The following is a 26347-nucleotide window of genomic DNA, read 5'->3' as shown; positions in this document are numbered from 1 at the left end:
TAGATATGTAGATATATATATCTGTGTGTGTTTGTGTGTATCATAGCATCACCAAAGTACATTTTGCTTGACCCTTTCTGTATATCAAGGAGTTGATAAACTGAATGACTGTGTAGATTATAAAACCGGTGTACCTAAACAAGCCTTTCTTTGAGTACAGGTGGGTGTCTGTGCATGGTTAGCAGCTCATGGGAGCTTGAGCACCTGCCAAAGGCTGTGCATGGTTGGGGGTTGGTCAGGCTCTGCATCCAGATGCCCGTCGCGCAATGCCAAGCGCTGTATGCAGGAAGGGGGTTGGTCGAAGATATATCATAATGAAATATTACTTTAAGTTTAAAAAAACTAAACACGCATTCACAGCAGTTGTGTATAACTGGTGGACTTCAGTGGAATTTTTGCATTTAAAACATTCATTTTTTATTTTTAGAAGACCTACATATAACTCCACTCAGTGAAAAAAAATATATGTTTCTTGTCTCCAGCTTGTTTGGATACAGCAGCGAAGTTCTCGACATATATATATATATATTGATATATATATAGATAGATAGATAGATAGATAGATAGATAGATAGATAGATAGATAGATAGATAGATAGATAGGTAGATAGATAGATAGATAGATAGATGATAGATAGATAGATAGATAGATAGATAGATAGATACATACATAGATATGTAGATATATATATCTGTGTGTGTTTGTGTGTATCATAGCATCACCAAAGTACATTTTGCTTGACCCTTTCTGTATATCAAGGAGTTGATAAACTGAATGACTGTGTAGATTATAAAACCGGTGTACCTAAACAAGCCTTTCTTTGAGTACTTCTACTCTATAAACCAGCGCCCATTTATTAAGACCCTTTCAAGCACAATGTGTTGTAATCACTTGAATGTATACAATTTCTAATTTTCAGTAAAGAATACTGATAAGAAACTAGTTTAACCTATTGTTTTACTTCTATTTTTATAGCACCTCAATATGCAGATGTGGTCTTCTTGGTTGATAGCTCTGACACCCTTGGAAGCAAGATATTCCCGTTCATTAAGAGTTTACTGAACAGAGCCCTGAATGGTCTGGACCTGGGAGCTGACAAATATCGAGCCGCCCTGGTTCAATATAGCGACGATGTCCATACTGAGTTCCAGCTCACTACTTACAAGGCAAAGGGCCCCATGTTGAACCATATTAAGAAGAATGTTTTTTTCAAGGGTGGGTCCCTGAGAACTGGCAACGCTCTTACGAAGATTCATGAAACCCTTTTTAGAGGAGCAGCAGAAGAGAGAGACAGAACGCAATTTTCTAAAGTGCTAGTGGTCTTTACTTCTGGAACTTCCCTCGATGATCTGGAGCAGCCTGCCCTGGAGCTGCGACAAGATGGAATTAAAGTTATTGCAGTCGGTCTTCAGCAGGCCTCTTTGGCCAACCTACAAACCATGGCGTCATCGTCAGATCTCATTTACCAGATTCCATCAACAAAAGAGATCAATCAGTTTTCCCAATCCTTGCCTCAAATTATCACAGATGTCACAAAAACAGAATATGCTGTTCTGGGTTCTCCAGGTAAGACATTCTTGGCTATATGTTTCTTTGCAAGAAATACCAACATATTGAAACATAAACTATGTAATTTTGTCTGCAATGATGTTGTAAGAGAATGTCTTGAGGAATACTAGTTGTCACTACCCCATTAGCAATCTATTCAGCTATCCTACAGGTTTTATTAATCAGCGCATCAATCTGGCAAGATCAGGATAGCTATATTACCTTACAAAAATCACAGCCATCTTAGAGATGTGAAATTTGTCTGCCAATGGCATTGTCTTGGCTAGTCTAGTGTGCCAATCAAAGAAGTAAACACTCACATCTGTCCTATAAATATTTGTGTTCTGTAGTACTGCTTTTTATTTATAGATCCAAAAATATATCTTTGCAGACTCTCCAAAATATTTCAAAATATTTCTGAGTGAGTCTGTGACAAAATATTAGGGATTATTATGCATTTCAGCATATCTATATTTGAAGTACACATTTTAAAATGTAATCTAGCTATTTTTCCTTTCCCAGTTCTTTAAACTCATCATGGTGTGGTGGATATTATTGAAGACAAGCATTGATTTAATGGTTTTATTTATTAAATTGTTATTTTTGTAAGATAATGCAACACAGCGTAATCCATCTGAGAGTGCCAATGAATAAAGACAGTAACCGAAGAAAAATGTATGTAACTTGTATAATGAATCCAAAACTAAGCCCTGAATAGTCTGAGGACAGATTACACATAGAACCCTTTCAGTGATGTCCTAGGGAGGTGAAAGTTATCTTACAACAGTTCATTAGATGGAGAAGCCTTATCATTGGTGTTGAATGGTCTGGGGTCTGACCAATGAGGGTCAACTGTAAAAGAGGCAATGAACTAGGATGTGAGATTTTATTAATATAATGCAGGTTAGACTGGTCAAAGGCAGTAGATAGGGTTTGAGATTGTCTCTAATTCTGAGGATGTTCTCTCTTAGTCCAAATAAAGAGAGAGAATTTAGTAAGCATGGCTTCTAAAATAAATCTGATTATGGATGGCCTCTTGTAAAGGGGGAAGTAGAGCTTGCAGCAAACACATTTTCAGCAAAGTTGTCCAAAATGCATTTAGCATAGAAAATGTGCGAATGTTAGTTATATTGATGATATTAACATACCTCGGTATTTATATCAGGAGGTCCAGCGATGGGTAGCCCTTTATATTAATGCCACCTTGCAATACAGCTGCATCACTCATCCTGTAGCATGATTTGTAATCCTTTTATGACCACATCAGTAGAAGAAGGAGAGGTTGCAAAGGTAAGAGAAGTTCATCTCATTCCAGGTGAGTGATAAGGATATGGCAATAACGAGTTCATTGAAACTGATGAGCATTAATGCAGGTTTTCATCATTTTGACCCATTATTACCTGTTTTCAGCCATTATGCGTTTTTCTGGATAAAGGCATTCTTACCATTTCCACTGGTTAGGTTCCTAAATTGGCATCTTTATGTATGCTTATTAATACTGATAGTGAGCTGCTTCTACATCCTTACAAGTCTTGCAGATAGGGGATCTGAAGTCTAGAAAGACTGATTATCTGATTTAGAGTTGAATGGTATGTGGTAATTACCTCCGCAATAGGGGCAGTTAGACAGACATAATTGCAGCAGTCGATTGGTACAGAATCGTAGAACTACAGCATTTACCACCTCTTCTTCAATAAGAAGGATCTCACTACCACCACCCCAAGACCCAACTGTAGATCATGCCTTAGCTGATGTCCCTGGGATTATATTAAGATTTACATATTAGACCACATAACAATCCCCAAAAAGCATATATTCTCTTCATTCTCAGAGAATACAGATTACCAACTTGCCTTAAAACTGTGATGGAGCCGCTCATCATGATATAAACTCGAATAGGATCAATACCCGAGATATCACACTGGTGAGCATGTGTGCACAAACTATTAAAAAAATCAACAAGTCAAAGGGCAGCTGCTCTAACACATGGGAAAGTAGCTTTACACTCTGAAGTACCACTAGGACATCAGGATCCTTTGTTACCTCATTTACAGTTTTAGACCGCCCCTCTAAACCATCCATCAAATTAAACAGGATGAATCGGCTTCAGCCAAAAAACAACAACTTGGTTCTCTGCAGACACTCAGTTAAAATGAAGACACTCCTCCAAGAGGGTTCAGCCTGGGCTTAGCCGCCAGCATCAACTCAAGGCTACAGCTTTGTAATGCTACAACAACAGACAGCCCAAAAGAGGTGGATACCTACCTATTCCTACACAACCCATATCTCCGTACAACAGACACTGTGAAGTCGCAAATGAAAGAAGGTTTGAATACATTACCTGCATGCGAATCGTGTAAGCTTGTCCTGTATTTTCTGAATTGAAATCATTAAAGTTCTTCATCAGGTTATATATACTGTTTATTTGCTTATAAAGAGAGAATAGAGGCATTCTTCAGCCAAGTGAAAGGTAGAGGGAGAGGCCGGAAAAGTGGAGTCAGACATTAATCTACCAGGTAAAAAATAAGGACGACTCAGGTGTGTCACATGGAATGTAAGAGGGCTGACGTATAACATAAAAGAGAACAATTATCAGACGCTTTCAACAAGGAGACAGAAAAGTACCGGATTGGGAAGGCATATCTTGTATATATAGATGAATGCTACAGGCGGAGACTCAATATTTGATCCAAAAGTATAAATACTGCTGCTAAGGCGATACAACATGGAATCAGGTTCAGAGGAAAAGACACAAAATAAACATTTCTAATGATATATGGGGAAGAAGAGGCAACACAATGCCACCTGATTAAGGTATGATCTTCACAAGAATCAATAGCGCAGATTATAGATTGGATAAGGATAGATATATCATTATTGGACACAGACCTTATAATAGTGAAAGTAGGCATTAGATAAGAGACAAGATAAACAAGACTGAAAGACTCATTTAAAGAACAGCAAGACGCCCGTCAAACTGTGAGTTCCAAAGCGGCCCCACCTTTGGCCCAACCTAGCAGAGGACCACTCATGGAATATTTAGATTCCTGTTGGCTTGATGGGAACAATTTGGACAAAAATGGTCCTCTCAATGCAGATGAGCACTTTTGTTACAAACAGTAATGCAACCACCATATCCCAAAGTATACTAAAAAGTGATGGATGGAATGCCTATGATAATTGCAGCCAATGGTAATCACTCAGGGCTGCATTCAAATCCATCATTATTTTTCAGACCGTGTCACCAAAGTTTGGACTCAGCTACATGCAAATCAGTCTTCATCCTGGTCCAATCTGAACAGTCCAGCCCGAACTGCCAAGCCAGGTCCCCACTGAACCGGAACACAAGCAAACCAGAACTGGTTTCACCATAGTTATGGGCTCATTAGCCCATTAAAGGTTGGTTCTGTCGACACAGTGTGCACGGGACCCACGTCTAGGACAACTGTCCCACTTAGGGTGACACTCTAAAGTATACAAAAATGTGGTGGATGGAATGGTTGAATTAATCTCACCCACGGGTAATTACTCTGGCTGCATCCCAATCCATTGTTATTTAGCACAACATGCCATGTCAATTTTGATCCAGCTATATGCAAATCAATTTTGACCCTGCTCCATTAGTAACAGTCCAGCCCGAACTGCCAAGCCAGGTCCTCCCTGAACCGAAAGACAAGCAAACCACGACCAGTTTTGACTTAGTTATGGGCTTATCAGCAAGGTACAGCTTGGTTCCAGGGACACAGTCGGCACGGGACCCACGTCTGTGCATACCCGTCCCACTTAGTGTGACACACTAAAGTATACAAAAAAGTGATTGGTAGAATGCTGGGATTTGCCACTGTAATTACTTGGGCTGCATCACAATCCATCATTATTTTGCACATCATGTTACCTCAGTTTAGATCAAGCTATATGCAAATCAGTCTTGACCCTGCTCCAATCGGGAACAATTCCCTGTCAGCTAGTCAGCAATTTTTCTGGTTTTCCAGAAACAACATTGCAAAATGAGGAGATAGTTCTAAAAAGCAATCAATGGGCCAGACTTGTAGCAAGTATTCTTTTTGCACAAGGAGAAAAGTGATCCACTATGGAGCAGGAATAATCTCCTTTGAAAGGCATGGAATTAATATGGAGGGACATCCAATCCATTATAGAGGCAAACCTCTGGAGGATGGGCCACTATGCATATGTTTTTGGCAGCAACAAATACAACTTATTAGTTATAAATCAATTGTCTATGTGTGATAGGGTCTTGTTACTGGGAGGACCCTATCTGTCAATACTTGATACTGTGCAAATTTTAGCTTTGGAACCATTTGGAACAATTTAGTGACTCCTAGAAGCTTCAAGCATTGAGAAGCAAACTCTCCTTGTGCATGGAATTTAAAACAAGCAAATTCCCCATCTACATTACCAAATAAAAAAAACAACAATCAGACGCTCGGAGATGAAAAGGCTTTGAATGCTACCAAAACCAAATAGGTCCATGATCTGATACGTAAAAGTGGAGAATACCGTCTACTTTAAGAAGCTGAAGAGCAAAATGTCAGGCTCTTTGTCCAGGGTCTGGGGCAGTCATTGATTTCTGGGTAGTATTCGTGGTCATTTACCAATTACGTTGACTCCAATTTAATAAGCAAGTATCCTCTTGCCTCTCGTGACTCCTCAGTAGCAACTATGGTGAGCAGTCAAGGCTTGCTTCAGGAGGTGATAGTGTGAAAGGAAATTACGCAGCAATTACACACAAAAAATCAACGTCCAGTGAAGGCAAATACATACAAACGGATAGGTATTTATTTAGAAATAGAAAATAAAGTGCAGTTAAACTAATACTCAGAAGAAATCCGAAGGCCCTTATCTGCTGGTGCTGAGATGCAATGTTCAGTCTTATTGTACTACTCGGATGTTTATCCACCATTGCTAGATTTCCATACAATATAATACAGTACAAAGTTTTCAAACAATGAAGTCTTTTACCAATTAAGTTCGCTAACAGATGCATCAATGGCAATTCATTTAGTGGATGCTAATAATGTATCTTATCTGCAACCATTTTCGAAAGGAAGGTGGATCAGTGGGTTGGAGCCCGTGCACCCATTGGTCTGTTATCAACCACTGGACTGGTTGCTACTTGAATGGGACAACAGGTCACCTTCATTTAGTCTTATGGAGCAACCACAACATATTGTGAATCATAAGCCATAGAATGAAGGCTGTAATGTTTCTGAATCCAAGGAAACCAGATTCAGCCACCAAAACACAACGCAGGAGGAAGGAGGATCTCGAAAGGATACCTCTGGTGCAGTGAGTGTGATACAGGTGGCCACAAAGTTATAGTTGGGGTTAAGTGATCTTATACAGGCCACGTTCTTGCCTAGCACTGAGTCCCAAACTCAGGTGCTCACTACTGATGGACTAGAGGACAGTTATTTGAAGAGAAAGTGAGGGGATGTCGCTCGCCAACCAGCACAGTTTTTCACGTCACCAGGACATTATTAATGCTCTACGTGATGCAGATGTTGCTGTGATGCTTCTGTTGGGTAGGCTGGAAGTCCTCACGCATCTTGCTCAGACTCTGTCCTAATGTTGTCCTCCATGCAGGTCTCTCAGTCTCAGTCAGCTTGGCCTCCGGCTGATCGCCAAGGTCAGGAGATACTCCAGGCATACAGCTCATCTTCATCCAAGAAGAGCACAGAAACAGAGATTTCCCCTCTGGATTTAGGCATCTTCTCAGCTCTGTGGGGACTACCAACTGAAGGTCTTCTCAGCTAGTGATATAGAGATGCAACCGAAGTCAAAGGCAGTGACAAAGGGGCTTTCGGTAAGAAGTCTGCGCCATGGTCAATATCCGTCACCCTGGAGGACCATAGCAGGGAGTTGGCATTCCACCGACCTGACACCGTCTAGAGAACATCTACTTTTTCGCCTCTTGCAATCACCAGTGAGGCAAGATCTACACACATGGCAGACAGTCGACAGGCATAAGTCAAGTCTCTGCCTGGAAAAATATACTTCTGGCAATTACGTGTGGAGAATCACAATCTTCTGTGCATGTTTGGGAAGCAGGCCCTGTAAACTAGGGCTCAATGGCTTAGTCTTTCCATTTAAAGTTGCAGTGTTTAATTTGTAAAATAAATAAGTGAATAGAAATGAAGGGACTTCAAGTTTTTCTAAGACGTCTGCCGCTAGTGCAGGATACAAGGCTGCCTCTTTCTTCCACATCCTCAAATCATTTCATGCCTCCCTCCTCCCTCTGTCACTGTTTTACTATTTTCCACTACCAACTTCTTTCTCATACCTTACTCACTCTTGGTCAACATCTGATGATGAAAAATAAGTCCAGGTCATCAAAAGGGACCAGCACTGGCAACCATTCACACAAATTAAGCACTTAGAAGTTGGACTCACTCAGTGCTCCTGCCCCAAATGTCATATCAGAGAGTATGGTATGGGTGACAAGATTATCGATTAAAAGAATTTGCAATTTTATAATTACACTTATTATGACATTATCTTTGAGCGAATTTGTGGGAGACTAATAATCAAGCACATGTGGTAAAAATCATACACATTCCGTTTGGATCTTGGGGCCATATTATCAAGCAAGGGCGATACATTATCGTCGCTTTTATCGGCAGAAAACTGCCGCTAAAGCGGCGATAATGGGCTTGATAATATGTCCTTGTGAATTTCCATTGAAGCCCAGGTTAACACCAGAACCTGGTCTTCTATGGGAATTCACAAGGGCATATTATCAAGCCCATTATCGCCGCTTTAGCGGCAGTTTCCTGCCGATAAAAGCGGCGATAATGTATCGCCCTTGCTTGATAATATGGCCCTTGGTTTTATTGTCAAAATGCACAATATAAAAGTGGCTCAATAGTACATTAAAACTGTTCAAGGAAAAACATTGGGGCATATTATCAAGACAGCCGATAACATTATACCCGTTTTAGCGGCAGAAAACTGCCGCTAAAACGGCGATAATGGGCTTGATAATATGCTCTATGGAATTCCATTGAAGCCCATGTTAGATGTGAAGGACATCTAACATGGGTTTCAATTGGAATTCCATAGAGCATATAATCAAGCCCATTATCGCCGTTTTAGCGGCAGTTTTCTGCCGCTAAAACGGTGATAATTGTATCGCCTATCTTGATAATATGCCCCATAGGGCGGAGTTGCTTTTACTGACATACCTGTGAAAAGTAATCGCTAACACCTTTGAGGGTATTTTGGCCTAAAGTAGAGTTTTATTTTAATTTTATTTTTTTAGGAAAGGAGCACACATCGCTGCTGTTCTTGGCAACGCTTTTTGGAGTTTCTATTTTGGCCTCTAAAGAGAGACTTAATGCCAGAACTAATACAAGTTTCTAGGAATAGTTAATTTACAATTTGGGAAATTAAATTTGTCGACTAGCCTTTCCAGTAAATTCATTGCCCCCCGACCGATAAATTAAGCGGTGTCAAATATTACAAAAATGTAACTTGGGAAAGCTCTAAACGTTTCTGGGACTGCTACAAAGTTTATCATCAGCAATGCAGAAGCAGCCCCAGAACCACAGTGTGCAAAGTTGGGCTGTACTCTTTACTGGATATTAAAGAAAATCATACAAAAAGGCTTTTTATATTCTGATATTGTTGGAATAGTTGGCGCAAGTTTTGTAAATTTGATTCCTAATTGCTTTTTGTCATACAAAAATACAGCTATAAATAAGCATATTTTCTGCGGACTAGGAAGCAGTTTTTCACTGGATTTGGAAAATATAGTTCGATACTTTTCTCAACAAGACTTAATTACCTCTTTTTACATATGTGCATGAGGTCTGTGCTCTTCCCTACACCCTTTTTCCCGCTTGATCACGATGCACTACTTTTTGTTTGTGTCCTCTGACTTCTAAACGTCATGCGGACAATTGACACCTTGGTATCATCTCCTACTAATTTACTGTCATCAGACACTGATTCTCGACATTGAAGTTCTTTTGCACTGATATTTTATTTAATTGACTTTTGTTTTTTTTGTTTTTATTGAAACCTGTTTTCTACACTTTGATAGTAAGTACCTTTGTGAACAGCTCTGCCAATATCAATAACTGTCTGTAATCCACATTACAATTATGCTAAATTCGAATATTGTAGATGTATTTATTTATTCATTTCAGATATTTGTGAAGGGCTACTTTGCATTCAGCAGGTATAGATAGAGTTGAACCGGGTGGGTGCAAAGCAGGAGTCACTATACTGTTCAGATGCTGTACTCTTCACAGCAGGTCCTCAGCTAAAAATCAGTCTGAACAAAGTAGGTTTTTGGAGTTTCCTACGAAGATAGAGTCTCTCACTCTCTCTCTCTCTCTCTCTCTCTCTCTCTCTCTCTCTCTCTCTCTCGCTAGGGTTCAACTCATTCCATACTAGTCTGGTTCCATTTTCTCCTAGAGAGCGGCCACCATGTTTTAATGTTTGAACCCTCATCAATTCATCAGATGCCTGATCAAAGGGTTGTCCCAGGGTGTAGTAAATAAAAGACAAGGAGGTTTAATACCTTTAATCCATTAACAGTGGACCTCGGGTCAATGGCCAGCCATGCTAGAAGATGACTGGCTTCTACTACCATTTTTCACAGACCTACCTGCACCATTTGATATTTCAAAAAATAAAAGAATGGATAATAAGATAAAAAAATATATAATGGGCGTTGCCTTCTGAAATTGTAACACCAGGGATCTTGTGATAGGGATAAGATATTATATATTGTTTAATTAAGTGGCCTCATAGAGGTGGTGGCACTGCATTGGTGGTACCACCGGGTCATGCAAATCAGTACACTCTGAGAAGGAATACGATGTAGCCAGCACTGGAACATCTCTTCCTAGTATTAATCTGAGTTTGAAGATGTAGAACTTCAACATTGGGATCATGGATCAAGCCCACCCCCTCCTGCCCTGAATAGGAAGAGGATGTTCTGTTTCACACAGGGATATCTGTGATGGTGGCATATTAACCCCTCCCATGCTCGTGATGGAACCGTTCCGTTACGAGCCTCGGGTGGGCTCTGCTGGTGACGGAACGGTTCCGTCACGGCCCGCTCACCGCGCCTGCGCAGAGCGAATTCCGCGCCTGGGCTGACGTTCTAATGGGCGGGCGGGTCCGTGACGGAACCGTTCCGTCACAAGCACAGCTCACTCGAGGGCCGTGACGGAGCGGTTCCGTCACGAGCACGGGACCGCTGCGCGGCCCCGCCTCCCCCTTAGCGCTGCGGCGGAATAGCCGCCGCAGCGAAGGGGTTAACATCGCTGGCAGTGATATCAGCACTGCCGGTGATAGCTCAACTTGATTCGGGGGCAATTGTAACACATCGGTGGAACTGTTTTCACAACTTAAGCAGTGAAAAGGTCAACTGAAAACTAAGTCGCACATGCAGGGTAACGAATGGGAAATAAACACCTTCAGAGTGGGCGTGTTACAAATGAAGATCACCCACTTTGCATGTCTTTTTAGGCAGATGCACACAGTCCTCTGGACACACCAACAGGTGTAATTCTGTGAATGTGAATTGTTGAGAAGTGTGAACAATGCATGTAACAAAATCTTTAAGTAGCCTGATCTGTGGAACTCTTTTAATCTCTTGAATCTCGTCCAGAAACCTGATGACTCCCATAAACCAAGGTTTATTCAGACTCCAGAGATAAAGACAACTCTTCCATGGTCATACTCCATGACCCTCTTGAGAGTCTCACACCAAACCAGAAATTGTGATCATGCACATTTTAACTGAGCTCTTTTCAGCTTCAAACAGTCGAATGCAGAAATTCAACAAGTGTATAACTTTTAACACAGCTTTGTTGCCAAACACGGGATTCATTCATTGACTTATAACAATTGTAGAACATTTTCGGGTCGATTCCGATCCTGGAAAAAAAACGTCCGTACGACTCGTAAACATGCCGTACGACCCGACGAGTACGATTCGGACTGGGGTATGAGGATGCGATTCGTACGGTCCACGTCAGGTAAGGGCGATTCGTATGGAAAAGCACACAATCACATACACATGGTGCGTACCCCTGTGATCATGGGGTGTATGCACTGTACCTCGCAGGGTGTACGCACCATACACCCAGCGAACATCGGGTACGGTCTGTACACCCCATGATCGTGGGGTACGGTGCGTACACCCCATGATCGCAGGAGTACACACCGTACCCCTACGATCATGGGGTGTACGCACCGTACACTGGGGGGGCCATTCCGTACCTGTTTCGAGGCAAACTCTGCTTCTCCGGATGTTTTCGGTTCCCGTAGAAAAAGTGGCGTACGGTGCGTACCCGACACGAATCGTACTTGCTGGGTTGGAAAAACCAGCCGCGAACCGTACGGATGTCGCGTACAGCGGTTTCCGAGGGAGATTCATATGGGGATTTGATTCGTACGGTCTCTGTACGATTCGTACGGAGTCCAGCTCCTGGTACGAATCATACGTACGGGGACGTTGCAGGGTACGATTCGTACCGGAAAAACGCTCCGTACGGCTATTCGAAGCGGTTTTTCCCAAATCGGAATCGACCCCTTTGTGTTATTCAGAGTTAGTCAGGGTGATGGACAGCAAGGTAACTGGAAGATTGAGTGGTAGCAAACTATGACAATGATTTACCAAGTTAATACAAATGCATAAGAGAAATGAAATATCCCAGGTATTTATTTATTAGTATTTATAAAGTGCATACACTCATACCCATGGGGATATCATGGCGGTGTAACAGCCACAGATTGAGTTTGCGAATCACTGGGGGAGAGGTCATATGGGGTGGAATTAGTTATCCGGGAAAGAGCCAAGTCTTAAGCTTCTTTCTGAACCTGATAGTCATTTGATGTTCAATAGGTATTGAGGCTTTATTGGACTTGAAATGGGTCATACGGTTGGCTTCTTTAAAGAGTGGCACAACTGCAACCACCACCCGACAATCCTGACACCCGTGCAGTCTTCAAGTATCAGTCAAATGTGTTGCCTCCAAATCTGGACAGCTGTATGGGTGGTCCTTATCCACCAAACTGCAGAAAAGAGTGATGACCTTTCAGAGGGACATTATTCCTCGAGTGACTCTGCTGTTCATGCAGAGTTTCTGTCAAGCACACAGGTTACTAAACTGCACATGAACAGATATCCTGCTGTGAAGTAATAATGCTTTTGGATATTGTACAAATTATTGTTTTGGATCATTAGTTTATGAGCTCACCATATAAACTGTCTCTCAAAACGATGGAATCTTTACCCACTGCATATTTGAGATGATTGATGATGGAACAAGATTTTCTATACCTCACTCTTCAAGTGTAATCATTCAATAACCCCTGCCACTGGTTGTATGGAGCTTTGATGGTCGACAAAGAGAAATGAGGAGCAATCATCTCATAAACAACACATCATTAAAGATTTGAATTGGGTCAGTAAAGAGAGTCAGTGTGAGTTGAGAGTTTTATTTTCAAATCATTTAAATTTTCATCTATTTGTTTATTAGCCATGAATCATTCAATTTCAGCATTAAAAGTTAATATAATCCATCTAACGATATTTGATTAAAACATAGAACTAAATGTTCGTCAAGGTCACAGTCCAAATAGTAATAATACAAAAAGCGTGTTCCATAAAGGAAACTCCCAATTCTAAATACCGTGCAATAATGAGAGGATAGGTGTCAGTTCAGAAACCCATAAAGATTATTGGTGAAAGAATCAATACGCAAGCATATAGCCTTTGCATTATAAAATGGAAAGTATTCTCAGCTAAAAAAATAACAGCAGACAATCCAAGGAATGATCTAAGAAAGTAGGTGAAAAAGGGTATCAGAAACTCAAGAAGTGAGTCTTTGGTCAGAGACGCGGGGAAGGAAATATGTACCTACTCTAGGAACACGCACTAATATAAACACACAAATTGTTGCAACATTATTTTCTTTCATCTTCTTCTTCCACCAATAGAATACCAGTGTCTCATGGAAAGAAGTTCACTCCCCATGTTCGCACCAAAGCATAATAGGCTTTTAGATAAAAATGTTACAACCTTGTTTTCTTGTGATCCAAAACTTCTTCCCATGAATCAGCCTTCCTGTCATTTTCATCTCTTCCTGGTAAGAACCTCTCTATCAGTTGTTTAATACAAAACAAGAGTCTATTCACTGGCTAACAGTAGGCTTCTAAAGCAGCAACAACTGCAGTAATGAGAAGAAAAACATCTTGCACAAATAACTATTCAATGTGAAAAACAGATCTTTCAGTTTTAATACATTATTTTCCAGTTAACATGGCATTGGCAGTTAGTCTAACTTAAGTCAGCAATTTATTTATGTGCAGGCCTATAATACTTAATTATGATTACCTACTACAAATTATTTTCATTTTAGCATGCATTATTTTTAACGTAAACTTGTGCACATTATTAATAAATGTTTTAAATAGCAGATAAAATTTGCTGCAGCATTTGATTTCAAATACAGTGGTTGCACTTACTTTTCAAAGTCTCGTGGAGATCCCTATCCATTGCCCTCTTATCCATTCTCCCAGGAGCAGCTTTTCTATCTCTTGATACTGCCTTGATCCTTTTATCTTGAGGTTTTGGGCTGCTTCTGTGATTCTGGTAAAATGATCCTAATGACTAACCCTGAGGATGATCTGCGCATCACCACACCTGTTGCCTTTGAAGCACGTCGCGTCAAAATGAGGAGGCGTGGGTATTTACATGACCGCAGCCATACAGCAGGTTCTAGCCTTTCTGCTAATTCACATTTCAGTTTTGCAAAGGGAAGAGGACCTCAGAGGTCATCGAAGCTAAAATCCTATTTAATTAGTTTCTTCTTCAAAAGACTAGGCCCCTGCTGCTCAATCACGTTTGGGCAGCCTGAATGTATAACAATCTAAATCTTCATCAGAATGAGACAGAAGTGATTGTGAAAGTGAGTGTGTAACTGAGTGAGTGAGTGAGTGAGTAAGTGAGCATGTATTATTTGTTAAAGTGAGCATGTCAGTGAGAGATTGAGTAGTGTTAATTAAAGTGTGAGTGTGTAAGTGATCCAGTGAGCTAGCTGAGTACTGTGAGTGAATGCACTAGTGCATGAACAACTCCATGAGGAAGATAGTGAGTGAGTGATTCAGCTTCAGTGCACAGGCGGGCAAGCAAGCTACTGAACTTGTGATTGTGTGAGAAAATAAGCTCATCTGTGAGTGATCTAGTGAGTGAGCCAATCAATGCAGAAGTGAGTAAATACAAGTATGTAAGTGTATGAATGAATGTGTAAGAGTGAGCACTTATATTTGTGAGTGGGGCAGTGTATGAGTGAGTCAGCAGGTTAGTAAATGGTTGAGTCTTAGGGCCATATGTATCAACAAACTCTTTTGCGATTCCTAAATAGCGATTTTTAAGGAATTGCTATTTAGGAATCGCAAAATGGTATGTATGAAGATAATCGCTATTTTTTAGAGATTCCTTAATCTTCCTTATTTGCGAATTCGCATTTTGCGAATTCGCAATTAAGGAATAATTTCCAATGCATTCCTATGGGCCAGGAGGCCCATAGGAATGATTGCGAAATAATTCTCAAATTGCGAATATTTCAAGGGTGCAGGGGTGTCTCAAAGACACCCTGCTGCACCCCTGAAATGTACATGTGTGGGCATATGGCGCACATACATGCCCTATTGGCATGTGTGTGCATCACATGCCACCTTCCAAAATGCCAAAATGTACTTTTTTTGAAGAATTCGCAAGTTACCAGGCTTGATACATATGGCCCTAAGTGAGAGATCTCATATTGCACAAAAAAGCAACCTGAATTGCACCTAGGAGAGGAATAGAACTCCCCAAGATCCAATCAATATATTGTTCTTTTAAGTAATGTAGAGAAAGCAATGCAGAAGAATGTAAGGTGTTTAGTTACTATACTTCAGTAATGGATATTCATTATTTTTTAATTTTCAGCAATCAGGACCACTGCATCCCCCACCACTGCCTCCACAAGAGTCACCAGCCGCCCGTCCACCACTACCACTGCTGGCCCGGGCCCCTCAGTTTCCACGAACTCCACCGCAAACACCACCTATGTGAACGGTAAGTCTGATATATTAATTGAGTTGGTATGTATGTGCCGCCCACCATGGGTGGTTGAACCACCTGTGGACTTATCTACCAGATATCCCAAAGGAACTTTTCTCAGCAATCGTAAACCCTTTCAAAATCCTGTGCCTGTGGCCTATTCCTCATAATTCACCGCCACAGAGTACACACAGTATAGGCTTTTTTGACGGAACAACAGAGCAGGTTTCTCCAACAAGTAGCTCATAAGCTACTTGTAGCTCTCCAGCTACCTTTAAGTAACTCTCCTATGTGCGGTCCAGCCTAGTAAATCAGAAACGTTTGCTTGAATCAATTATTATATGTCTACCAAGATTGAAAAGAGTGAATTAGAGGCAAAAATGTGTGTATTTTGTATAATTCATTAACTAATGTTAGGTGAAAAATGGTTGAATTTCCCAAATAAATATAAATCTCCTATAGATTGATGATTAATTTGGCATTGGGGAGACGTATTACTAACATTATTACCTTGGTGCCAGGAGCACTGCAGCTATGGCTGTTATGTATTTACCCATGAAAAGGCATACCAAATGGGCAAAACCTTTTTTATATCACTGCTGGCAACCCTGCCTGATGCATGGGCATGTTTACTGCGTGTAAACATGCATAGAAGATTCACTAATGTAATCTGGTTTGATGTGTTCACTATACTAAATATTAGTACCTCAGGATGATTTCCATTGAACATAAGTAGCTCTTATTGGCAAAAAGGTTGGAGAGAGCCCTGGTGTAGAGTGCCACCCGGTCTCTACAGAGGACATATGTATCCATCCACCCTAGAGGCTGGGCGCGGCCGACAGGGATAAATAAACGTGCTGTGGACCGCTCATGGCTACACTCACAAGCAATCAGAGAAGTGCGTGAGGTCTCGTTCTTTAACCCGCTTGGACCGAGCCCTGTAGCCCCGGCTTCCGGTCACTACACAGAGCATGTGCAGGCCTGTGCCTACTTATGTAAACACCGGCACTGGACAGCCCTGCCTCATATTGTTTTGTCATTTGCTGATACTCTGCCATTTTAAATGTATCTCTGAATTGAAATTCATCTGTTTTAGCATTACACCATTTTATTGCTTTCACTATAACTTCCATCTTTAATGCTATGTTTGAGGAAGGTTATTTCCCGGAAACATGGAAAAGAGCATCTGTATTACCCCTTATGAAGAAATCCAATCTAGACCCGAAGGATTCCAACAACTTCAGACCTATTTCCAGACTTCCACTTCCTGCAAAAATTATAGAAAAAATAATGAATTTTCAACTTAGCGCATTCTTGGAAGACTCCCAGATATTGGATCCCACCCAGTATGGATTTCGGGGGGGCACAGCACGGAGTTCGCCCTCCTTAAATCCACCAAGGAAATTAGGACCACCCTGGATCAGGGAGCAAGCGCGGCCATGATAATGTTAGATCTCTCCGTGGGCTGGTGTTAGAATATAAAATTATAATAATCCACAATCCACGCACACCAACGCAAGTCGTTGTAACGACTTGCGTTGTAAAGATAGCGTTGTAAAGTACCGCGATCTAAAAGATTGCGTTGTACTAACGTACATCCGCCGATGCATCTTAAGTGTATAACCAATCACCTGGACTTCAGGAGGGCCTTGAAGACCTGTCTCTTCCAGTCTAACTAGTTATCCACTCTCTTTGTGTTTAGGCCTCCGTAGGACATTTGGCTTCAGCACCAGGACACCCTCGGGTAACAGTTTGCGCTTAAAAAGTTTCAATAACATAACATTGTTACATTGCCTTCCTCCTAATTGTTTACACCAGTTGTGAGCTTGTGTATTCCTGTATTGTTACTTTTTTTTAAACATTTGGCATTTGTGTCTTTTAATCCAAACTAGTGATTTGAAGCGGTGCCTTTTGTTCTTTAACCGGATCTGTTTTGATTGCTTTTTCCCAAGATCATATACATAATACAGAAATAAGAAAAGAAAAAGGAAGAAACAACAATTAACAAGAAAACATTAGCCAGTGGCAAGAGTTTTTCTCTGTCTATATCAGCAGTATCAGTTAACTTTATAAAAGCATTTAGTGATCTGTCTGTTTTTTGTTGGTTCAAGTATCAGCTAACAATTTCCATATTCAGAAAAGTAAGTGAGGAAATAAGAAAGATCTCATAAACAGTAATCCTCCTGACTAAAAGGAGAGCCCCAATTATCCAAGTCTCCTACTATGATTTTTGGCATGAGCAAAACGAGGGCTTGTCACTCTTTCCAAGCCCGGAAATGCAACTTATAATTGCAAGATATCCAGCATTTAAATTTGAGACATGGAATCAGTCCTGTAGGTAAGTTCTCAAGAGTTCTCATAGGTCTTTGGGCCTCGCTGATAAATTTGGAGCACAGCTTACGTTTTAGCATTTTCGTTGCATTGAGCCAGTCTTTCATCTGATGCACTGGTCCAGTGCTTAATTTGAGCCAGTGGTTTCTGGTGCTGGTCACCGACACTTGACAGTCTTGCACATGGTGGTGCTGTTTGTCTAATTTAGAGATAAGCACAACACAGTTGTTTATTTATTAAATATGCATTAAAAATGACCGATAGCTGCCCCCGAAGCTACTCTTAAAGCTTTGGAGGCCTGTAATAGTCTGAAATGTCACACATGTAAGACTGTTATGGCTTTTCAATAAATAATTGTGGTCTCTGGCCGTTTTGCTTTCTGTGTTGTTGGCTTCTTTAGTCCTGGCGCCGGGAAACCCTTTGTGGGTATCTGCGCGCATTACAAATGCAATAAATAAATAAATAAATAAATAAATAAATGGTTAGTAGGTGCGTTGGTATTTTCATTGCCAGCACTAGCAGGGCAGTTGGTGGTGCAACCTGCAGTGGCCGGCTAACAAAGGCCCTGGCACTTATTATTTTGCAAATTAAGCACTGCACTGGTCCTTTCAGGGTCATCTTTGCTAATCCGAGTTTTGCTAGAGGTTAAGCCAGCATTGCCACCCTGCCGGCAGATTCAGGTAATTCCCAGCAGTCCTGTCAATTTAGGCTCTGCCATGTAGTTGGCCATCTTGCAGAGTCAAATTGCCTCTCTGAGGGTCACTCCAGGCTAGGTGGATATAATTCGCATGTACAGTCTGGCATTTTCTACACTCTGAGATAACAAGGGGTTTATTTTGTGCAAGGTTACAGATACATAGTTAATGCAGTGCAGACATTTGAAATGGAGTAGTTTGTGTCTATAGTTCATAGAAACTATTGCTACTACCAACACAAGCTCACCCCTACATCTTTCTCTTCTGCACTTTTTTTAAAACTGTGAAGTAACTCCCAGAATAAATAAGCAACAAATTGTATATGGTGGATTCTGTTTATGGTGAACAAGGGAAGCTTCAACCAGTAGGCCACATTGCTCAAATGAAACCTTCTAAGCGGCCACAGCCTGTGCAGGTAAGAGCGGTAAGAGCGGTGAGGCTGAGTTGGGAGGGGATTCAGACGACGACGAGGGAAAATTAAATAAATAATTCATTTTCCCTCATCGTCGTCTGTCGAAATCTCCCCCAAGCCGGCCCTACCGCTCTTACCAGCATGGGCCTCGGATGTTCCTTAGAATACAGCGTAGACACTTCGCAATGCATTCGAATACAGAACCCCAGAAAGGATTGTGTGATAAAAGACTAGAAAGGTGACCCCCTGATCTACATCCAGCCCTTGAGTTCACTGCATTCTGATAGAGTTTGCACACATTCTTCTAATATCCTACATTTGTATAATGCGAGTCAGATTCATCTAGGTTACCTGGGTACATAGGAAATGCCAACTGTATCATGTGTCCAAGTCTAAATAAGTGAATATATCAGCCAATGTGCCTGCCCTGTCAATCAGTACTGCTCAATGGCAATGAACTTCTGCTTTTCAACAAGATGTTCCTTTTGCGACAATCCAACTCTGTCTCTTGATGTCTCGTGATGTCATAGGACTTTTCACTGCTTCAAGGGAGAAGAAAATTACTTTGTAATAGAATAGCAGGTTAATATGTTTGGGTGAGTCTCACCTTCTTAGCCATCTCTCGCGATGCCAAACTTGAGGTAGCCACTGTTGCAATACCCAGTATCTTGGTAATTTAGTAGTTACTTCTCTCTTCATTGTATGAACTATCGCCTGCTCAGTCTTAAAATTCAGATGGGGCAAAGAAGGAGGTTTTTGAAACCACCTGCCTGGGCAGTGTTAAAGTATGTGTCGAAGTCAAGAATTAAAAAAAAAACATTTGTAATATTGACACAACAGTATCTCCGCCGTACCCATCGCTGCCCACTTCCTGAAGTAAAGCGGGTCACTATCAATTTGAATGTGGAGACGAAGGGCTGATTTAGAGAGGTAGGAATATTAGTGAATACAGATATTTTGGAAGCATCCCCATTTTAATGAGCATGAGTCTTCCCGCTGTGGATCATGGTAGCCCAATTCACTGATCTATCAAACCTGAGAGACTCTCTTCTACTCAACCATAGTTATCTCGGATTACCACCTAACAAATTCTCTATGGAATTTAATGCCTATATATTTAACGGCCTCAGAGCACTACCATACTGGGTACTCCAGTTAAATCAGAATTGTGACTGGAGATAGCAAAAAGATTTCGAACTTCTCCCAGGTTATGGAGAAGCTGTGAACCCTGATTATTTCCTGGATGATGGGACAAAGGTTCTCCGATGGTCCTTCATTGTAAAGTAGAATATTGACTGCCTACAAAGAAATGAACAGCTTCCATTTTGGGATTGTTAATTCTCTATGCATATTGTGCTCATGCATCCAACACTTCTGTGGATCCAGAGCAATTACGAAAAGCAACATGGTGAGACACCACCGCTGAAGAGTTCCCTATGAATATCAAATGAGTCAGACATCAACCCATTGATTCGAACATTAGTCACTGGACATGCATACAATAGCTTGATAAGACTTAGCATATGAACTCCTAATCCCAACTTGTGCAATTTAGTGAACAACTATGGCCAGTCAAGTGAATCAAAAGCTGTTTCACAATCAAGGAACATTGAGAATATTTCAAGTTGGACTTCAGCTGGTTCATTACTGTGAATAGTGTGCATAACTTCAGGGATGTGGCCATACCTGCAATAAGTCCAGCCAAGTCAGGTAGCATCGGGCCATTCATCAATGGAGCCAGGCATTAACAAATCACCTCAGTAAGGATGTTATTGCCCACTCTGAGCAAAGGCAAAGGTTTATACGATTAGTATAAATTCATATCTATACCAGGTTTGGTAAGTGCCATGACAACCAACTCTGTGGTGGATGAACAGAGTTTACCATCCCTCAGTGCCTCAGTACAGACTTCAAGCAGATGTGAAACAAGGAGTTTCTTATATGTTTTGTAAAATTCTAGTGAGACTGTCTGATCCAGGCACCTGTCAGGTTATCAATAGCTCCCTCAATTTAGCTGGCAATATAGGCTCATAGAAAACTTTGTATGAGTCCTCTAACCATGAAAGCGTGACATTGCCAAGGCATTGGTCTGTTTGTGCAGTAGGCAATTGTGACCTAGAGGTATGTAATTGTCGCTAATATGCTGCAAAGGTTGCTAGAATGTTGTAGTTTTCTATGGTTTCTTTTCCCATGCGATAATTGATAGCCTTCACCTCTAGCTTTCTATCATAACAAACATTTACCAACATTTACCCAGCCTCTACCGTCCCAATATTGGCAAACCAGAATATATTAGGCCATGTAAGCTGTTTACCCACCTGCCATTTCCAGGTAACCAAGTAGCAGAGAATTGATCACTGCCAGAATGAGTCTTTTGTTTCAGTATACTTACTTTTGTGTCTTACTAGATCTTTCCCTAGCCGTTGCAGCAGTGTACTCCAGCCCTGTAGGACTCCTGCATATTTGGAAATAGCCACCCCACTAATACATACTTTGGACTTTTTGCACAAGGTGTCATGCTTACACACATATTCCATGCCCATATCAAAGGCTTCTATAATGGGTGAGTGTAAAGTCCACATTTGTAAAGCGCACAATCACCCGTAAGGGTCTCTAGGCACTGGGGGCCGTCGGGAAGATTAAGCGAGCTATTGCCCAGAGTCACATGGTGCTGGGCTAACCTGCCGCCGGAGCCGGGGATCGAACCGTGGTCCCCAGATTCCAGCGTCAGTCGCCCTGGCCGCGGCGCCACACCTCTAGAAATGCCATGTCCGGAGCACTTCAGAAGGAACACTCCAGCAACCAGTCTGTCAAACCTGATAAGGGAATGCTATCTCAAGCTCCACTGAGGAGAGGTCTCACACCTGCAGGACAAGTATGTAACCTGTGATGTCCATGGGACAATATCTCGAGATATCACCCAGTAGTCTATTCGTGACTACGAGTCTTCGACAGAAGAGTAGTAAGGAAATGTTATATTTTTACTGTGTCAGACATTAAAATATCATCTTGCCCCATTATCACCATAATCTGAAATGGTTCTTTCACCATGGTAGGCATGTGACCAATCAAGGGGTTAAATTATGTCTAGTATTGGTTGTAGGGCAAGGTTTAGTTCTTCCCCACAATATATTCCCCACATTTATTTTTTTGCTAACCGTAATTATTTGATCAAAAAAGGTAAGCGTGTTAGAACTATGTGTTTTTAAAGAGTGGCAGGCATATCTGGGAGGGTCATTTTCAGTATTAAATACCTACGTTGTAAGAGAGTATATATTTCCAGGTTTAAAATCCAGTTTTATAGACCAATATTCTCAGCCCTATAGCCTAATCTGTTGTTTTCCATGCCCACAATTAATACCTAATGTCACTAGCCAAAATGTATCCCTTGTAGCATAACTATCTTCCCTCTATTGCTGCCTATACAGGCTAATGCCTGTCAAGCATTCTATAGGTTATTCAGACCTCTTAAATGCCAGGATAGTATGTAGAGCCTTGTGTTGTTGTGATTATTTAACATGTAGTCAGCATATTTTTTTAACTCAAGTAGGAACGGATGTAGGCATTTGGACCATACTTTTGTTGCTCTGCTGCCACTTAATAAATCAGGGTAAACTTCTCTACCCACCTTGCCACATTGATCCTTTATCCAAAACCTTATTCATAACACTACTAAGAACACATATAAAGTGATACACACATAGAAAGTTGGATCCCCACCCTTCGCTGCCATAGGAAACACCTCAGTTGATCAAAGCCCATGCAATTATATTAAATGTTAACAGAACCTGTAGAACGCCGGTATTAGTTGCAGACTGTCAGTTGACTCTCTTATAGGCATGGAACCAACTCCGATGGCCAGGTCCTTACCGTCCAACAAGAAACAAATATATACATGACCTAGCATATGGTATGGAGTCCCATCCAGTCAACTTTCTTTTTTACCTCACATCACTAGTTCCTTAATTTGACTTCAGAGTGTTTGGTGATTTTCTTCCTTTGCTAACATAATTTCTGATAAATATGGAAGCATTTGCAGCATTAGTGAAGAAGTGAGCCTTCCTATGTACTAATATTTTGTGCTTTGTTGGATACTTTGAGGAAGTATTTGACTTTATGGATACTCCGTTTCTATTTAGCATCAAGAAATACACTCTTGAATCCCTCGTACAATCATCAGGAAGTCTGAATACAGTGTTGTAGTCAATTCATGATGTTGTAAAGGACCTCTTTCCGTGGCCAACCACAAAATAGTATTACGGTCATAACAATTCAGTATTCGTGCTATAATCGATCTCAGGAGAGCCATTGGAGGTAGCCTTGGTGGCAGTGAGCGGTGTAGCTTCTTTTAGAAAATTGGGTTACTGGTGGAGGGGTTTATACCCTATTGAAGCAGCACCACAATTCTTGTCATGGTGAAGCAAAAGCAACTCCCAATTAGCCCTTGCTCAACGCTCTGGTAGCTTGGCACAAGAGCAGTCAGACTTAACTCAGAGGCAATGTGTAAAGTATATATAGATCACACAATACCGTGAAAGCACAACACAAGACAAATCTCACACAAGTGAGTAATATTTAATGAATTATTTGACAACAAAAGGCAAAAATCGAACTAGTAGAACATGAGTTACGCAGTTTTAAATATTTAAGCAAAAATAGTGCTTTAAAGCACAAAGCGCCAACTATGGTTATGTAGTCACAAGTTCAGCCCAACCTCAATGGGGTGCGTGCTGGATACAGGAACCAAGTTAGGCATGCTGAACAAAGTACCTTCAATCCTGATTGTGGCGCAGTGAGCGGCCCTCCATAGAGAATAAATCGCGCAGCCGCGGTTCTAAAGAGCTGCAGGAATGCGATGTGTGGTCCTACATCGGCGCTGCCTCATGCAGCGGCAGTTCCAATGAGCTGTGAGGTCCTGCATTGGAGATGTGTTGCGCAGAATTGGTTCCGCTGTAGAGCTGCGAAGAAATGCATCACACTGTGTTGGTTCAGCTGAAGGCTGGCAGAGTACTTTCAGGCCCACTTCCAAGGTTACAGGCCTGGAAGGACACCACCTGGGAGGTGAGGACTCACAGCAAGCAGAATCCAGGTGCAGAGTTGAAGGTGGTTGAAGCCTTTTCCATCTCTGAGCCTCTGATCAGGAGGTCAGCCAAATAGCCCTTGGAGGTCCAGTCCTTCTCACTCAGGCAGCATGGCAGCAGGGTAGCAGAGTAGCAGCCCTTCTTGCAGCACAGCAGTCCTCCTGAGTCTTAAGTGATCTGAAGAGTTGCGTTTGAGGGTCCATTCCTTATACCTGGTGCCCACTTTGAAGTGGGAGAACCTTCTAGAGTTCTCCCCCTACAGAGGTGTCTGGAATTTCCTGCCTCCCTGTCCTGGCCCCAGCTTGTCTGGGGGCAGAAAACACTAGTGCGAAACCTTTTGTGAGTGTTCTGAAGCTTAGTGTTGGTGATGTGTGAGTGTGAGTGTGGTAGAGGACAGATCCTCTGCCTAATTAAGTCAGAGATGTCTCATCATGCCAACACTTCTCCCCCTTTGTCTCACTGTCAAGGAGTAATACGCAAACACCAACTGCCAGCTGCAGCTAGTCATGTGACCTAGGATAGAGGCTGCAGGTACCAAATGGTTGAGACAAGAAAAATCTAACTTTCTAAAAGTGTAATTTTCCGAATTGTGACTTAAAATCGAATTTGCTATTAAATACATTTCTAAATTACAATTCTGTAGTCCCCAAACTCGATATTCATACCTGCTCCCAATTGAAAGTTATCATTTATTAAGTGTTATAAGGGAGCCCAATGTTATCCTATGGGAGAGGTAGGGCAAGCAATAGAAAAAATTGAATTTAAGAGTTCTTCACTACCAGGACATGCAAAACGTAAATGTGCATGTCCATCTTTAAATACAATGCACCCTGCTCTATGGGTTGTTTAGGACTGACCCTAGGGGTGATTTATGTGTATTATAAACAAAGGTTTAGAGCCGTAAAAACGTTTATTTGCCAGGTTAAAATGGCAGTTGAAAACTGCTCACACACAGGCTGCAAAGGCAGGCCTGGGACATGCTTTCCTTTCAAAGATTACTTAAATGGGCGGCACAATCAGCCCAGCAGGCTCAATAGTAGCATGTAATTACAGGCCCTGGGTATCTGTAGTGCCAGTTTACTAGAGGCTTACAAGTAAATTAAATGTTCCATTTGGGTGTAAGCCAACGCTGTCATGTTAAAAGCAGAGAGCACAAGCACATTGGCACTGGTTAGCAGGAGTAAGTGCACAAAGTCGTAAAAGTCAACAAAAATGGGTTCAGAAAACAGGATGGAGAACACATATAGCTTGGATATGACTCTGCAGAGAGGGCAAGACCCACATGACCCACCTCTAGCCAAAAGCCAGAGTAGGCTAATCAATACTTTGATGGGTTTCCCTGCTTAGGTGACAGAACATGGATGAAGGCCCTGTTATGCAAGGGCGCTTGTCTGTTGTAGCCTCCCTAAACTCAGTAGGATCCCTCTGTCTACACTCCCCTGAGCCATTGGACTGACACCTGAGAACCCCTTTTTCTGCCTTGTGAACCCCATCTGTGTAGCACCTAACTTTAGCTTTCTCACAGACGCATTCCAGTAGGCAGAGAATACCACCATGGCCAACAATGTGATGTGGCCCATTCCCTCCCTTGGACCAGACTTCTGTCTCCAAGCCAAGAGAAACGCTGCCCGTAAGGAAAGCTGCCAAAAAAGGCCCCTTTACAGCTGTCAATGTGAAGAGCCAGGCCCCAGACCATTCACTGCCAGGTGGAAGCTCCAAGAAGGGACATTGGGTACGCTTCTCTTCCAGCCTTTGAGATGGCAAGTAGTTCCATATGGGCTCCTGAGGGTTTTCTGACCTTTGAGGTTTGTCAGAGTAGGGGGCTGCAGCACCGTGTGTTAAGCACTCTACTTCTACTCTACTTCCCACATGTCCCCGGGTAGTATTGTGGGATTGGCTTTTCATCCCAGGGTCTATACCTGAGGCTAAACAAGGGACACAGGGAGTCCTCATTTTCCCTATCCCTCCACTTGGGAAAAGTACAGCCAGAAGACTGAACTGTCAGAGTGCCCTGGGCAGCTGCCCCTCCAGCTCTCCTGACGCTGGGGCAACTCATTCCTTAGAATGCCGTCTATGGGCATCTAGGGACTGCCTATGACCCTCCTCAGGGCCACCTTCCCACCCTATTCCTGGGATACCAGGGTCATGGGATGGAAAAAGTCCTGCCTCCGGACCTGAGTTACCCTGGCTGGT

General features: G+C 41.8%; 1 protein-coding gene across 1 annotated transcript in view; it reads left to right on the top strand.

Moving 5' to 3' along the window:
- The window catches only part of COL6A6 (collagen type VI alpha 6 chain), a 633605-nt gene that overhangs the window by 248566 nt on the left and 358692 nt on the right, over positions 1-26347 (top strand). Inside the window, exons 3-4 of the mRNA XM_078663886.1 lie at positions 977-1567; positions 15522-15650. Coding sequence (XP_078520012.1) covers positions 977-1567; positions 15522-15650 — 720 coding nt within the window. The remainder of the gene's footprint in view (positions 1-976; positions 1568-15521; positions 15651-26347) is intronic.

This window comes from Lissotriton helveticus, chromosome 10, assembly GCF_964261635.1.
Source record: "Lissotriton helveticus chromosome 10, aLisHel1.1, whole genome shotgun sequence".
NCBI lineage: Eukaryota > Metazoa > Chordata > Amphibia > Caudata > Salamandridae > Lissotriton > Lissotriton helveticus.
This window is presented reverse-complemented; position numbering and strand designations above follow the sequence as displayed.